This window comes from Barbatula barbatula, assembly GCF_947034865.1.
Source record: "Barbatula barbatula genome assembly, chromosome: 14".
NCBI classification, from domain to species: Eukaryota; Metazoa; Chordata; class Actinopteri; order Cypriniformes; family Nemacheilidae; genus Barbatula; species Barbatula barbatula.
In genome coordinates this window covers 23,202,953-23,219,328 of record NC_136777.1, presented here as the reverse complement: position 1 = coordinate 23,219,328, position 16,376 = coordinate 23,202,953, and the positions used below count along the sequence as shown (strand labels likewise).

The 16,376-nt window shown below is 40.4% G+C and overlaps 1 protein-coding gene across 1 annotated transcript in view; it reads right to left on the bottom strand.

The window, feature by feature from the left end:
• LOC306904141 (inactive phospholipase D5) overlaps positions 1–16,376 on the bottom strand; it is a 43,160-nt gene that overhangs the window by 10,392 nt on the left and 16,392 nt on the right. Inside the window, exons 3-6 of the mRNA XM_079473851.1 lie at positions 5,299–5,476; positions 5,039–5,147; positions 1,351–1,478; positions 408–605 (exon numbers count right to left, since the gene is read on the bottom strand). Of these exons, the coding sequence (XP_079329977.1) occupies positions 408–605; positions 1,351–1,478; positions 5,039–5,147; positions 5,299–5,476 (613 nt within the window). The remainder of the gene's footprint in view (positions 1–407; positions 606–1,350; positions 1,479–5,038; positions 5,148–5,298; positions 5,477–16,376) is intronic.

Below are 16,376 nucleotides of genomic sequence, written 5' to 3'. Positions count from 1 at the left end.
GATTTTTGAAGGATTGATTTATGTAATTTGTCGCTTTGTGTACGTTTTCGTGAAATGCCCAGGATGCTAAATAATTTAACAAATTTAATCGTTCCTATTCACAAAAGTGAATAAATGCAATTAAAAGTGAAAAGGGTATCACTGTTTATTTCTTCTTTTAAAGCTTATTGGACTATAAAGATTTAAATATGTACATATAAAACCCCACATTATTGGACCCTCTGTTTTAATTGTGGTGCCACTTGTGACCCCCGTGGAAGAAATCATAGAATCGCCTCTGAAAACACTCAGTAAACCATCAGTACAATAAACCAATTAAAGAAGGATTTCTTCTACTAACATATCTTTCCTCTTCTATTGGAATCAAAGCTTTTTGTTTATGTTGATTTAATAAAAAAGTCACTCACAGAAATGTATGCTTTTGATTTGGTGTCATTTAGGAACAGCTGGAGACTCTTGTCTTTGTTATACAGTGCAGTCAGTTTCTTGGACCATATCGATGGCACAAACTCCTTGTATTGCAGTTGTCTGTAGAGGCTGAATATTCTGTGCAGATCCATCACCAGACAGCTACAGTTATAAATGATGAGCCCAAACTCCTTCATCTGTTAAAAAAGGGAAATCTCACTTCCAGCCCAATGATGAAATTAGGAATGGAATGACGCGTGGCGTAATCGATTGTGTTAATGGATGCGATTTGATGTGGCAACACATTAAAAAAGGAATATTTTCTTTATATTTAGAGTTTCCTAACCAACTGTGACAGCGATATGTGGATTCTTTATTAAATCTTTTCACACAATACCAGAATACAGGCCGTATTATGTGATTTATAGGGTTGCAGTTGTACAGCATTCTGATTTATGTGCTGCCACGTGTACCACACCTGACACGAAGCATCGCAGCAACATAAAAAAAGTAGTATATTGTAGAATCCATTGTAGCTTTCCACGTATCGCCATCATGGCTGGAGTGGACAAAAACGAAATAGTCCTTTAATGTGTCAACTTAATAAATCACGACAAAGTGTCGACAAGTTGTCCCAGCTAAACACGGAAGGACTTTGTTCATCTTTCACTTACTTTGTATGTTTCTTTTGCCATATATTATTCTAAGTATAAGTGTTTTTGTTATACCTCTTGTGAATGTAAGCCCTTGCCCTTGTTTTGTTATCAGAGGTCTTTGTGCTAATTTCAGTTTTCCTGTGTTCTAACCACATGTACTGTATACAAATATCTATTAAATATATGACATGCTTTTGTGTAAGCTAATCATAAAACTGCGGATTGTGACATGCGGCTTGAAAGGGGACACAACAGTCAAACTATTGCTGTCTCTATAAATATGTACCGTAGAGAATGATCTCCAGTCCATGCCAGCACTTCCAATGTACATGTGCTTTCTGTCCACTACCCAGAATGAAGAGTTCATCTGACCTTTTGTGAGCACTGTCATATTCACAAAGTGCACTTCAGCACCTGAAAGAACACACAGTCAGGCTCAGGGTTAGCTCAACAAAACGACTTGGAATCACAGTATACATTGTACATCGAGGGAGAAACGGTGGACAAAATTGTCAATAATTGTATTGTTTACAACATTCGGTTGCCTGTGTTTTAATATATATATATTTATGTGCTAAAGAGAGAGCTAAAATTCTGCTGTACAGTTCTGCTACAAGAAAGAGCTAAGCGATAAAACTCATAGCTCTATAGATCATCAAGGCTTAAAAAAGTACACTACACAGCTTGTCTAACATTCTTTCTGCATGTTTATATCTTGTGTGAGAGGTTCAATGCCATGACCACCTTGAGGTCTGGGAGTGAGGTTTACCTGCACAGTTCTCACACTTGCAGGTCGCCGTTACACTCACACCCCCACTGCTCACTCCCATCCAGGTCACTGCACCACTGTAACAGGTCTTACTCGCACCCTCTCCAAATATGGCGCTCTAATGAGGAGACTAAAGGCTACATCCCCTAGCATCTGTTGCTCGGGCACCTCTCGGTGGAGAGAGAGGTTTACCTGTACAGCTCTCACACTAGCTGGCCTCTGTTACAAATCTATACTCATGAACGGAAAACATCAGAATGACCATTTCAAAACATTTTGAAATATTTTAAAATTAAAATTAAGGACAATGTCAGACAAGACACTGTTAAACAAACAGAAACCACCTGCTCTTTTAGGATCTTTTTCATTATAATATGTCATTTAAATCACTGTTATTTTATTGATGGTGCAGCACTTAAATGTGCAGTTCTGTTCTACATGCACGTACTATGTGGCTACTGTGTAACTACACAAGGAATGGTGGCTAAAGTCTAATAAAACACAGAGAGGGACTAGTTTGACACTTGATACACCCAACAATAATTACAATGTGATACCTTTACAATGAAATGATAATGCAAGATATGGGAGAATTTCTTATATTTTATATATGGCTTTTCTACTTACAAGCAAGCAATACACGTACACTGAGTTACACTGAGCCGATTGTTTACTTCACAATATGTATGTAGTTTAAAGGACTTTTTAAGCGTAAAGTACATTCCTTCCTTTCCCAGTTCGGCTAGTAAAATAAGGTGACATCGTGGTAAAACCTGATGTGATGAAGTAAACGGCTTGTAAGTTTTGTATAAACATTGGTGTCAGATGTGCATTTGTCAGACGATCTTTGGACATCACACTTTGTTGGCTCGAGTGAATACAGTTTGACCTTTTGGCACTTTTGGAATCTTTGGGCCCTATCATACACCCAGCACAATGAAGTGCCAAGCAAGTGCTTTTTTCTAGTTTCAGCCCTCGTCTTTTTCACGTCATGCGCCATGTTGTGTGAAAAGCAAATGTATTGGCAGCCATGTGTACGCCCATGGGCATGCTGGTCTGAAAATGAGGCATGTTCATGAACATTGTTGATGCGTTGCTATTTTAAGGCTGCTGAAATAGTCTGCACCACTGACCAGCTGAAACCTGGTCTAAAGTCAATGGTGCACTATTTTTGGGTTATTTATAGAGCGCATTAGTAATATGCACAAAAGACGGGGTTACAACGCAAGTACACTGCTTATTACACACAGAGGGACACGCAGCAGGACATAAACATCCCAAATATTACAAATGAAAACGACAAATTTTTCCCATCTTTAAACTAGCAAAAGTGAATGCAGACATGCCTTAAGTGCATTTGCACCCTGTGCTTTAGACCATGGGCTTAAATTGTTAAAATAGGTCCCATTTTATTCCTGCACTGAGAAGATTGATTCTCTACAACAAATGTAACTCTTATGTGTGTGTTGATGAAGATATGTGTAAGGAGTAAACACATGGATGTGAATGGAAAGATTCTGCAATTTCAGCTGAAATGGGCTGAACCTGTTTTGTTCCATTAGGGTTTAATAATAATTCATTATGTTTTGGATTACTGCCATTTTGTCAGCCATACCAAACACAAACTTCAGAAATGCACATTTAAATGGTGTCTTCATTGTTCATTCAAATGATAACATTTTTTTTTGTAAATTGGTAATTTGATGCTTATATCTTTGGGGACATTATCAGAAAACATGGAATGTTTTGTAGTCCTAAACTGATGATACCTTACTTTATAACTCAGAATGTGGTGAGCTGGAATGCTTGAGCTACAGGCAAATGAAGTGAAAATGAAGATTTTAGTCGAATTTGAGGTTTTCATAAAAAAAGTGAGCCCACCTCTTGCAAACCCAATGCAAACAACAATTAAACATATAATATTATCTTTAAATCTTGTACGTTTTCTGAAAGGTGGACCTTCCTAATACGAAGGATATGTGTTTACTGAAAGCTCCCTCACAGAGGACGAAAGCTCCCTCACAGAGGAGACTGTATCCTATTGGATCAAAATGAAAACTGCTGCGTCCGTCACAGGAACAAGCCTTTGGTTCATGCGCAGGGATAATGCAAGTTAGACATTATCGTTAATAGCATTGTCAATATGGATATTTCTCTTAAACAAAGCTGCGTCGAGCCCTCGATGGGTGCACTTCTTGGAGCTTCCAAAAATTGTCCCCCATTTTACCGCTTGGAAGTAAAAGGTGGTATTATAACATCAACTGCATTATTCTTCAAGAAAAAAGTCATATTCATTCAGGATGCTAAACCATATTGAAATTTAGTTTCATGGCTGAAGTATCCCTTTAAGAGAGATAAAGTGCGGGAGCTCACTCCTATTCATGCTTACAGACACATCCAAAGCGTGTGCACAAAGGTCTCAGACAGAGTGCAACATCATATCCACAGAATAACAGCGTTACTGTTATGTCCTTAATTGAATGTTTGGTTAAATCTGATCCTTGCATTACAGTAGATCTGTATGTCTCAATGTCAATCAATAAAAGAAAGAAAGAAGTTGAACATGTATATGTTACAAGGTCCTTTGAAAATTGTTTCCCCTTTAAGGGGTCCCTGGCCCCCTACATTTTGAGACCCCTGGTCCAACAGGAGCTTTGGCTGAGATGCTCATGGCATCGGAGGGGTAGACCCTGCCAACAGTCGAGCAAGAGCACTCCTGCGAACTGCAACATGAGCGAGTTTAGTCGTTCTACAGGGAGAGTCACAGCAAGTGATGGGAGCTTCAGCTGAGATGGTCACAGCATTGAACAGGTAGACCCCGCCAAAGAGGGGGGATGGGGGGCAAAACCATCATTTTGGAGAGAGCGAGTCTAGGAAATAAGTAAATGATGAATTTGCACTGCCTCTTGCAGGAAGCCCATACTGTGATTGTTGAAAGACATTTCCCGATCTCCTGATCAGTGACCATTCCTGTTTTGATTTTAAACCGGCATTCCCCTGACTGATAATGTTTAGACTGTCTAATATCTTTAGTGTTTAGTGTTGTGTTTCCTGTAGATTTCGAAATGTGTTTGTAAATGCATTTGTTAACAAACTGTTTTTCAATTTCTGTGCCTTTCTGATTTTGGCTATAGACCAAAGACATGAGTTCAAACAACGTCTCATTTATGACAAAGAAATTAAACAAACACTGTCACATACTAACCGTGCTCTTCGAGAATGTTTAGTTCTGAGGAATCTGATATTCCACTGACCACCCGTAATCTGACTGATCGGGACTTCAATAGTGTCAGTCGATGAAATAAGATCTCACCCTGAGGATCACAGAAAGAGCAGTTTCAGTTAAATGCAGTGACAGTAAATTGGGAACAATATGCTCTCTTTGTTTTATTAAGTGTTTAATGTGCAGATTTTCTACAATTATGTAAATGGCATAAATAAATATGTTTCTGCGTTTGCCATTACCTGTTTGGCTTGAGGAAGGAGAAACTCATTCTTGCTTGAGTTAAGAGCCCACCTTGGTGACACAATCTCGACGAATCGACGTGCTTGGTCTAAAAGTTCATGAAGACCAGCATTCAGTGGAATTGTGCCTTTATAGGGAATGGAAACATCTTCTGGAATATTCTCCACGAGCACTAATCTGTGATAGCAAGAGAATCTACATTAATAGTTCATTGACCTTTTCAAAAGCATAATGAGAGATGATAGATTCTCAAGTCAAACCCCATTCTGTCAGTGTCAACACAATGTTGGGAGACCGACAGAAAGGGAACTGAGATATTAGTGTATCAGGCTACTGGTCCGCAAGATTTCAGACATGAAAGAGTGGAGAGAGGCATTGATTCTTAAAATATATTCTATACATGTTATGGAAACCACATGGACGGACCAGAATCAGTGCCCGCCTATATCTACCGACGCGATAGGTAAAACATAGTAAAAACCCCCCTAGCATTTATAAAATGCACTTGTAAGCCACTTTTTCGCGGGGCTTAATTGCTTTTATAAAATGGTTATTCTATATGCGTAGTAGGGCTGCACAATAACAGGAAAATGATAATCATGATTATTTTGCTCAAAAATGTAATCTCAATTAATAATGACGATTATTCTTTTAGTTAAGAACCTTTTTATTGCACTTAACAGCCATAAAACATTAGGGTTTAAACAGAACTTAAACTTATGTCAGAACATAAATACTTTTAGTTACTATATTGAGGCTTCTGACAATGTTTTTTTTAACTCTGCTTCTTTTACATGGTTTAAATGGTAACAACAAAGTCAAATTACAATAAAACGGTAATTTGAAAAACAAACCATTCTTGTTATTACTCTGCTATGATATGCCTACAAGAATGCAATTCATTTTTGATGACAAACACAAGCCTGTCAACTTGATCAGGCTTCAGGGAAGACCGCAAGCATCTCCAACTGTCCTAAAAGCCCTCTCTGAAGGAGAACTTGTGGCTGGTATGCACGAGTATTTCTTTGCCACTTTTTTCATGTTTGTTGCATCATTTTAGTGGGTCCCCTCACTCTCCAGATTGCATGACTGTAAGTAAGGCTGCAGCTCACAGGCTACACTGGAAGTAGCTTCCTAATGTCATCTCTTTCTTTAGAGTGCATCCAGCTTCAGCATCCTCCTCAGTTTTTTCTTGCAGTGGTTCTCGGGGTGGGACCTAAACACATAAAAAGGCAATAAAAACAAATTCTTGTGGTAAGACAAGAATGTTTATTCATCTCTGTCAATAAATATTTGCGTTAAATCTACTATATTGTGTAAGTCTTTATGTAATTTACTTCAGCATCAAAATAAAATATCTGCTTGTGATGTACAGTGAGGTTTATTAATCGTTTGCTGTGCTTTATACATATTTGAATAGAAAATGACTAAATCAAATTGAATCTTTAATGCACAGATTAAATCACAAATTAATTTAATCACAGATAAGATTATTAAGAGCTATTTAGTAAGTACTGACTAATTCCTCTGGGACTGAGTCCACATACATTTAATTGTAATAACATTTGACCGGTCAAATTCTGCTTGTTTTTCTTTAGCTTAAAAAACTCTGTAATTTTGGCAGAATAAATAACATGATTGTACTGTATGGCCCTGGGTGTCACTGTAATCAGAAAAAGTGCATTTTTAAATAGTCAAATAGTTACACGATTTAAGGAAAAATTTTAACACAACTTACGGCAACAACGATAGCTTAATGCAGTCTATAATGAAAGCAGTGTAACGTCGTCTTGTTATTCACAGATGCTGTCCTAATCAGATTTGCTGTGTTGTTCGTTGAAATAAATATAAATGTGTCCTCCAGCAAACCCCATGCAGCGATCGCTTCTTTGAGGAACTAACGAACGTCCTTCTGCACCTTCCTCTTGTTGCTCCTCCACCATGTTCGTTCAAGATGAATGTCTGTCTGTAAATCCCATGAAGCCAACTTCTACAATATGAGAGGACACGCTCGCAAACTAAACGCTGTCACGACGAGTCTATCAGCTTTATACTCCACCAATGAAAATAACGAACAGTTTGCTTGATTTTACACTGTTTGATTTGTGCTTGGTTCATTGATATCACAACGCTTTCTATAAATCATTCATGGGGCCCATTCAATTCAATTCAATTATATTTATATAGTGCTTTTCACAATGTGCATTGTTCCAAAGCAGCTTTACAGGAGAAAATAGAAACCGAAAAACACAAAAAGGTAAAACACACTATGTGGTGTTAATAACACGTTAAATTATTCTAGTAAATTGTCATGATCGCGGGTGGTGAGAGGACCCAGGACACAGACAGCGGGTAAGGGGTTAACAGACTTTAATAAACAATAAAACAAAGACCCACGTGGGGGTAACAGAACAAAACATGACAATGACACAGGTACATGGAATGACTAAGCTAAACTTGACAGGACCAGGAGACACTTAAATACAATACAAAATAACTTGACTAGACTCGACTCAACTCGACTTAGGCATGAATCAATAACGAGGTAACGAGAGGATGGGAACAGAGACAAGACCGGAGAGAGTGTATGAAAGGCCATAAGGGCCATAACTGCCTCTCTCCACATAAAACATGAGATTCTGTCATGATCCTGCCACTAAACCAAGAGAAACATGACATGATGCAGCAGAATCATGACTGAAGCCCCTCCTTAAGGAGCAGCAACCTGATGCTCCTCAAGGCACAAACAAGACAAGACAGACTGTGACAACGGCAACAACAAGGCAACATACAATACAATAAACCAAACGTGGAAGTCCAAGGGAAGGGGCACACAAGAGTCCAAACAGGGGAAGTCCAAACAGAGGCAGACATGGACTGGGTAGCACCGGCAGACACGAACTGGGTAGCACCGGCAGACACGAACTGGGTAGCGTCGGCAGACACGAACTGGGTAGACCGGGCTGGAATGGCCGGCTGCACCGGGCGGGATACCCAGCTCCACCGGGCGAAAATACCCGGCTCCACCGGGCGGGAATTCCCGGCTGCACCGACCTGGATAACCGGCTGACACAAACTGGATAGCCGGCAGACATGGACAGGCATGCACGGGGCTGTAATGGCCGCATGCACCGGGCTGGAATGGCTGGCTCCACCAGGCGGGAATGCCCAGCTCCTCCGGGCGGGAATGCACAGCTCCTCCGGGCGGGAATGCCCAACTCCACTGGGCAGAAAAGCCCGGCTGGGGATATTTTGCGGCCACAGGATTCCAGCGGCTGGAGGGAAAACCGGCGGCCTCGACCGCTGCCGCAACGACCCCTCTGTCTGCTGGGTCCTAGTTTTGGCTGGTTCATTCTGTCTTGATCGCGGATGGTGAGACACGGAGAGAGGACCCAGGCACAGACAGCGGGTAAGGGGTTAACCGACTTTAATAAACAATAAAACAAAGACCCACGTGGGGGTAACAGAACAAAACATGACAATGACACAGGAACATGGAATGACTAAACTAAACTTGACAGGACAAGGAGACACTTAAATACAATACAAAATAACTTGACTAGACTCAACTAAACTAACAAGACACATGGACCCACCACACAACCACTATGAACCAGCACAAGACAGAAGACACAAGGGCGAGACGCTCAGTCTATGTGATGGGGGTTTCTCCCGAACGGTCCAGGCACAATTTAACACCCATTCACAACCTTGCAGAAAGTTTCCTGAAAGTTATTTAAGGTGACAACAATCCAGAATTTTTTCAGAACAATAGGGACATTCCTCATATGTCATATTTTGTTTATGTGCAGTTCAAGGTTGCTTATATGATTTTCGGGGACATTCCACTAAATGTCACGTATAAATGTTACAAAAAAGCAAATTTAGGATGTAACAGGATGTTCTCACATCGTCCATAGTTGATCATATGTGAGCCTTTATCTGAGTATTTTTGTGATTACTGTTTTCTACATAAAATCCTATGGCATGTAAAGAACATTCTGTCCATTCTGTTCCGGAGGCTGCCCACATTAGCAGCGTCCCACCAAGACTCCTGGTGCTCCAGACATAATTTCACAAGTTCACCTAAGCAAATAAATTGGGTGGGAGAATAGTTGGGGAATTTGGCATGCTGTCCGAGGAGAGGGCTTAGAGATCTGTATTTTTGCCCGAACTCCTAGTACTCCCCCCTGAATGGGGAGATTGCTCTGAGCTTGGTATTAAACTAACGCGGGACAGCAGAGCTGAGCATTGATGACCTCCCAAAATAGCATAGTTTAGGCGATAAGGTGGTAGCCATTGTCGGAGTGGGGTCACTGCTGAGGTGCCTGAAAATAAGTTTTGCCTCCCGCGAAACCAGCCTTAGAAAATTCTGAAATTAAGGAAGATAGAGACTTTAGTGTGGCAGTGAAGACATTTTAAAATAGGCTTACAGGAGTGGGTATTACAGTAGCATCTGGAATAGAGCATGGTTCCCGCGGTTGCGGCTACGGCATCTGAAAAGAGATATGCGGTAAAGACACTGCTGCGGCTCATGCGAGAGCGGGCACTGATGCAGTAACGGGAAATAGACAAAAAGGCTCCTCTGGGAGATGGCACTGCTGCAGCAGTGGGAAAATGAAGATGAAGGCTCCTGCGGGAGTGGGTACGGCTGGAGCGTACTGGCGTGAACGGGTTCGACCGATGGGGGTTTGGTGAGCTTCCTTAATATGAGAGCAGTCTGACCAAATGTAGTTTTTAAAGGCTTCTAATGACCAGTGGCTGAGTGCTTGAATTGGCTGTTAGGAGAGGCCTTTTTTGTGGCTCTGGTTGCTGCTCCTATTCGAATGGAATGACTGGAGAAATTTTTCGCTGGGATACTAGATTGGAGCAGAACAGACTTGAGGTGTTTCTGAATCCAGAAACGAGTGTCAGGTAGATGTCGTCTACAAAACGTGGGTGAGATCAGGGCCGGTTCTAAACATTGGAGGCCCCAGGCAAAATGTATTCTGTAAGCCCCTCACAGCACCCCCATCCCCTCCACATTGTAAAATAAATCGGGGTCGGACAATGTCCACTCTGGTGGTCCAGGAAAGACACCTATGGCTGAACATTGTGCAGATGCACGACACAGAGAAAGTTCGCTTGGCCTGGCGCCCAAGTTCTCAGTAAAAGAGCTTTCTTCCTCCCTGGGCTATCACAGCATGACACAGGCTCGGATTTTGGTTACAGCTCCCCAGCCCGTCCAGGTGGCTAGTGAGGACGATCCGTTTCGGCTACGCGATCCAGTTCGCCAGGCACCCGCCCAGGTTTCAGCGGCATTTTGTTCACCTCAGTTTGACACACTGGGTTCTCGTATAATGGAAGCCATCCGTGTCTCCAGTGGGGACAGCTTAGGCATGTCCTGACCCCTCCAGTTGCAGACACACTCTGACAGTGACAGGCAAGCCTTTTTTTGGCCCCAACCGCTAGATCGGACGACTTCTTTTTTATTTCGGGAACCGTCCTGTTGTTTGAGCTTAAGGGATCCACTGCAGCCTTGATGTTGCCACTCCACACATTATTTTGTGAACTATGCCACTGCTGTGTAGCCACAAACAACATACATTTTCTTCAGTCTACCTAACTCACAAATACCACTGTTTCTGTGTCTGTGAAATTTCTTTCCTTGGTCTGGGTTTCCTTTGCTGTCATTTTAAGCATAAAGAACTAATTGCCAGCTCAATTTAATATGCATGGACGTTCATTAGGTGATTTAAATATGCCTTAAATCAGTGGTCACCAATGCTGCTCCTGGAGATCGACTCTCCTGAAGATTTCAGCTCTAACCCCAATTAAACACACCTGAATTATCTAATCAAGGTGTTCAGGTTTGCTTGATAATTATAGACATTTGTGCTGTAACAGGTGTGGAGCTACAGTCTGAAGGACGGTCGATCTCAAGGAGCAGGGTTGGTGACCACTGTCTTAAAAGATGTAATGTGGGGGTGTAAAAGCAGTCGGTGAGATTTTTTCATGTGCGCACATTATCAGGAAGGCTGTAAAATAATAAAGGTAAAATGGCGTGCAGGTGTGCATGCACAAGGTTTTATAAATCTCAATCTTTGATCTCAATCGGCAATTTCAGCTATTTCAGGCGTACGTTTATTTTTAGTTAGAATTCTACGCACTCTTTTATATATGAGACCCCAGATCTGAAGTAACATTGGGCTGTTGTAGAGATCCACCTGCTGTTCTTTTACTGCATAGCCCCATTACCACCGACAATTTTCGGACAACATTTTTTTAAGTTTAGTTCTTGTTGCTCTTATGCAATAGATGAAATACTTTATTTGAATACTATAACTTTAAAAGGTATTTTGCGGGAGTTCTGCCATCCTCCCACAGCCCGCACACAAGTATCTTACTGCCCACAACCACAACATCTCGTTGCAAACAATTTCCTAGCTCTTATTTTATTTATTAATGACGTCCTCGACTAGTCGACATCCACGCAACTTTTTACATAATAGTCGTCAGTCAACCGCTAGTTGGGATAGAATCAGGAGGCGAGACTATTAAAAAGACTCTAGTAAGTGGATGATGTAGGGGATTGAATAGTTATTGGAAATAATTCAGCAGATAGATTCAGATAGCAGGTCGAAGATTTTTGTATTGCTCCTGCATCCGGAAGTTAGTTTTTGTTCCAACACATGCCAAATAAATGCCAAAAATCAGGACGGATGTAATGTAGACTTTGGCCAGCTAAGCGCAGCGACCTGCTTTTTTAATCAGGGTTATGCCTTGATCAATCTCATGGTAATGAAGAGAAAATTCTTCAAGTGGAATAAATGCTTGCAGAGATAAGAGATCCATTATTACACTTTTTTACCAGAAAATGCTGAAAACTACCGTGATTGGACCGATGTGAAAAATGATTGAAAGAAGGATTAGAAAAGGGGCAGGTCATGAAGCCTGAATCACCATAGTTTTTAATTAAACGATAAACTTTGTTGGGTTCAGCGAGAGTGGACTGGAGATTAGTGCAAATGAAGCTCTGTGAAGAAAGACATTCGACACTGGGATTAAAGCTGGGTGTGAGACCAGATAATAAAAATTCTGTAAAGGTAGAGTCTGGGTGTTGAGACAATTCAAAAGACAAAAAACAGATATTTACTGGAGTCGAAAAATCAACGCTTACATTCGCCTACCTACTCAATGATTAAATTAAGGTAAACTTTAGTATATGACCTCTTTGGACCATAAACTGAATGGTCAATATGTGCTTTTTATATTTTGTCTTGATTTTCAATATAATACAATATAACTTAAAATAAAATTGAGAAAAACAAGTAGGCTAAAATTCAAACAAAAATAGAGCCCTCTCCCTTCTTGAATAGCCTATATTAGGCCTATAACTGACTTCTGAAAGAATGTACTGTACAACAAATGTCCTTCAACATTATAAACTAAAACTATGAATAAACGAAAACTGTTGGATTATTATTGGCAACACTGCAAAATAATTTAAAGGAAAAAAAACATCCATGCAAGCAATTCTGACGGTAGTTCCATCCCACTAGTCCCACCTCTAGCAGCTCGTGTTTTTTCGGAAATAATCGTTTTCTGATCAAACTATAGTCTTTGAAGATACGACGTATGCAATACTACTGAGTAGGCACTCAAGATTAATATGACATTGACAGAAACTGCCTGTGATACGCAATCTTTAATGGCCAGTACATTTTGTCACCAGGTGTGACTAAAAGGTGTGTCAGATCAAATAGTGTTGCTAACTGAAACAATATTATTTTGAAGCCTCCTCAATGTTTTTAGATCTACAAAATGTTGTTCAGTTGGGTGTTCATTTATCATCCTCATGGGAGATCAGCACCAGAACTCTTTATCTAGCTGTAACAGAGAGAATCAGGTTACAGAGACATTGAATATCCAGATCAATAAGATAAAAATAAACATCCTGATGATGAGCAGTGAATGCAATATGTTTTACCAGCGGTGGCTAGTGCAAAATGTTGCAGAGTTGGAGGGCAGGAGGCACACCTAAAATGACACTTTCGGTAATGCTGGACTGGGAGAATTATTACGGTAAATAGCCATTTGACAGGTGATATTACCCTGTACCATCATCTCTTAGCTAAAAATGTGTGTTATTCAAATGAGTTGTCACTGCAGACTTAAATTGGTGTGGTATATTTCCAGTTATTATTGGCTGGGAGAGTAAGAGGAGTTGTTTGAACAGAGCACATCGGGTGTGGCTGAGTCCTCTGGACAGATACATGTCTCAGTAAGACCTAGAATGTTAATTACAGACTGGGTAGCAAAGGCATGGATCTAGTCAGTTTTGTCCACAGCTGACTGGCAGTTTCAGAGACCCCCAGGGAGAAAGACAGGGGTGTAGAGGGGGGAAGGTGTGAATGGGTTTGCCAGGGGCGATTCTAGGTTTTCAATGTTAGGGGGGCTCAGTCTCCAATGAGGATATATATAAATAGATAATACTGTACATAGCCACTCTCCTGGCACCACATACTGTTTATATTACTAAAACACACAATTCAGAAAGAATATGCAGATTAAAGTCAAGTTATTTAAATTAATATCACATTAATCGATTGATCTGCAACATTTATAATTCATAGTGACAACAACTGTCACAAATCCACATGATAAATGTCTTGTTAACTGTAGTTAACCGTGTGACGAGGGGTGAACGCAGACCAAACGTTTTACAGTCTTGTATTGCTCCCGCATCATATTATGTAAGCTGTATTTACAACAAATCATGGCAAAGATGCAGATATCACCTTGTGCTCTGCTTATGGCGTTAAATCCACTCTGTGCTGCTATGAACTGAAGAATGTGCTAAATAACGTAGCATATTACACATATTGTTAGTTGCTAAGGAAAGTAAAAGTAGAAGTAGATGTGAGTGTACTATACTTAAGTAGTTGCATTTCTTTATACTTGTCAGACTTCACACGAGGACTGATGCTACTGCTATCGTAACTCAGGCGCGTAACTACAGGACAGGCAGCTCAAACACAGAGCAGATAGACACGCGTGAGTCTCTCACTTTCTCTCTCTCTTTCGATGAGCTGCGTGTAAATTAAGCTTCTTGTGAATTTATGCACTTGAACCGCTGTTTAAAGCTGTTGTTATTACTGTATAGCACTAATTCAACACGCATCTGCATCTACTCTAAGTTAAATCAATGAAGTGTGCGTTACAATTTAGTTTTTATGCGCCACTTTGTTTGACAAGAGCCGCTGCAGTAATAGAAAGTAAAAGGAGACAGACTTACTTAAAGGAACAACATGTAATAATTTAAATAAATAAATGAAATATAAAAAAACACTTGCACAGTGTGATATATTTCATGGAGTTATGTAGTTACATTATCCAAAATGTTCCCAAGAATGTGCAAATCCAGAGAAGTTACTATTCTAATATCAGTGACTTAATATCCGCACTATACTCGGTTGCCTTTCTGTCGATCTCTAGACGTTGTGTCGAGACTGACAGAATGGGGTTTGACAGCGGCTAACAAGACACAGACACAGGTGCTCCTGTTCGCCTCCCTGCACACCTCGCCCGCTTACTCCCTGACTGAAGCCTCCTCGGTACTGCACTGTCCAGGAGGCAGACACACCCTGTCAGTTTAAATCTAGACTAAAGACGCATCTTTTTAATCTTGCATACACTACACTATCATAATATATATATATTTCAAAGATCTAGGCTGCACTAGTTAGATCAACCGGAACCAGGGACACTTCCAATAACAACTGATGCATTTGTTGCATCAAAGAGTGCAGAACAGTACTCTACTCTCAGCCAGTCTTGTCTCATTGCGGGCAGGGCGCAATCCATTCCCAGACCTGACAAATGCTGGACGAAGGACGTGACGACGCTACAAAACTTCAGTCGCTATTAGATTATTAATGATAATTTTAAATGTAACTTTTTTTATTTGGCCTTGTTATGCAAGCACTGTCGAGTTTGTGCAGAGGCAGCAGTTTTTGCCAGAGAGGAACTGGAATCCCCTGGTTAGGCCTGGTTTCCCTCTGAGGTTTTTTTCTCCTCCAATGGAGTTTTGGGTTCCTCGCCACCGTTTTCATACTGTTTTGCACTGTTTGCCTGGCCGGGGGGCTGCTAGAATTTTATAGTTTTATTTCATTAACACTGCATATAGGAATTTATTGTGTGTCTGATATTTGACCTGTGTTTTGACTTCCATAACCTTTTATGTTTTACTTATAGTCAATGTTTTCTTGTACAGCTGCTTTGTAACAATAAAAATTGTAAAAAGCGCTATATAAATAAAGCTGACTTGACTTGACTTGACTTGACTACTGATGCCTTTGCTCACAGACTTGTAGAAAGGCTGAACGTAGTGGAAAAAGGACAGATTGCAGGTTACTTATGAAGCCCTGAAAAAATCCTACAACATGTTCCAGAAAGCCTCAAAGATTCCAAAATGTAATTACCTGTCCGATCTTATTACAAACAATTGTCACAAACCTACTATTAATTCTGTTTCAAATCCCACTTTGTGGGAACCCTCTACTTCAGAACCCTCTACTTCTCTTTGCAATAACTTTTTGTTGAGAAGATTACTACATTACGCTCACAGCTGTCTAATTCAGTTGATGTTTTGCACGATATTCCATTATGCTCTGCTTCCTGGTCTGAATTTGAGCCTTTGGATCTGATCTAATGTAATGGTATTATAGGCCATCTAAGACCAACTACGTGCCCTCAGGACATTATTCCACCTCGTTTCCTTGGACAAATAATAAACACAGTTGGTCCTGGTCTGTTATCGGTTATTAATAAAGGGCTGTCTACTGGTTCCGTCCCAAACAGTCTCAAATGTGCTGTAATGACGCCATATCTCAAAAAACAAATCTGGATCCCTATTTTCTTTCCAATTTCCTATCTACCATTTATTTAAAAGATTCTTGAGAATGCTGTTTTGACCCAATTACAATCATATTTGGCTGAGAACTCTATTTAAAAAAGCTCTATTAAAAAATAGAGCTTTACACAGCACTGATTCCGCCCTTTTAAGAGTTTTAAGTGATTTTTTACAGATTTTTTT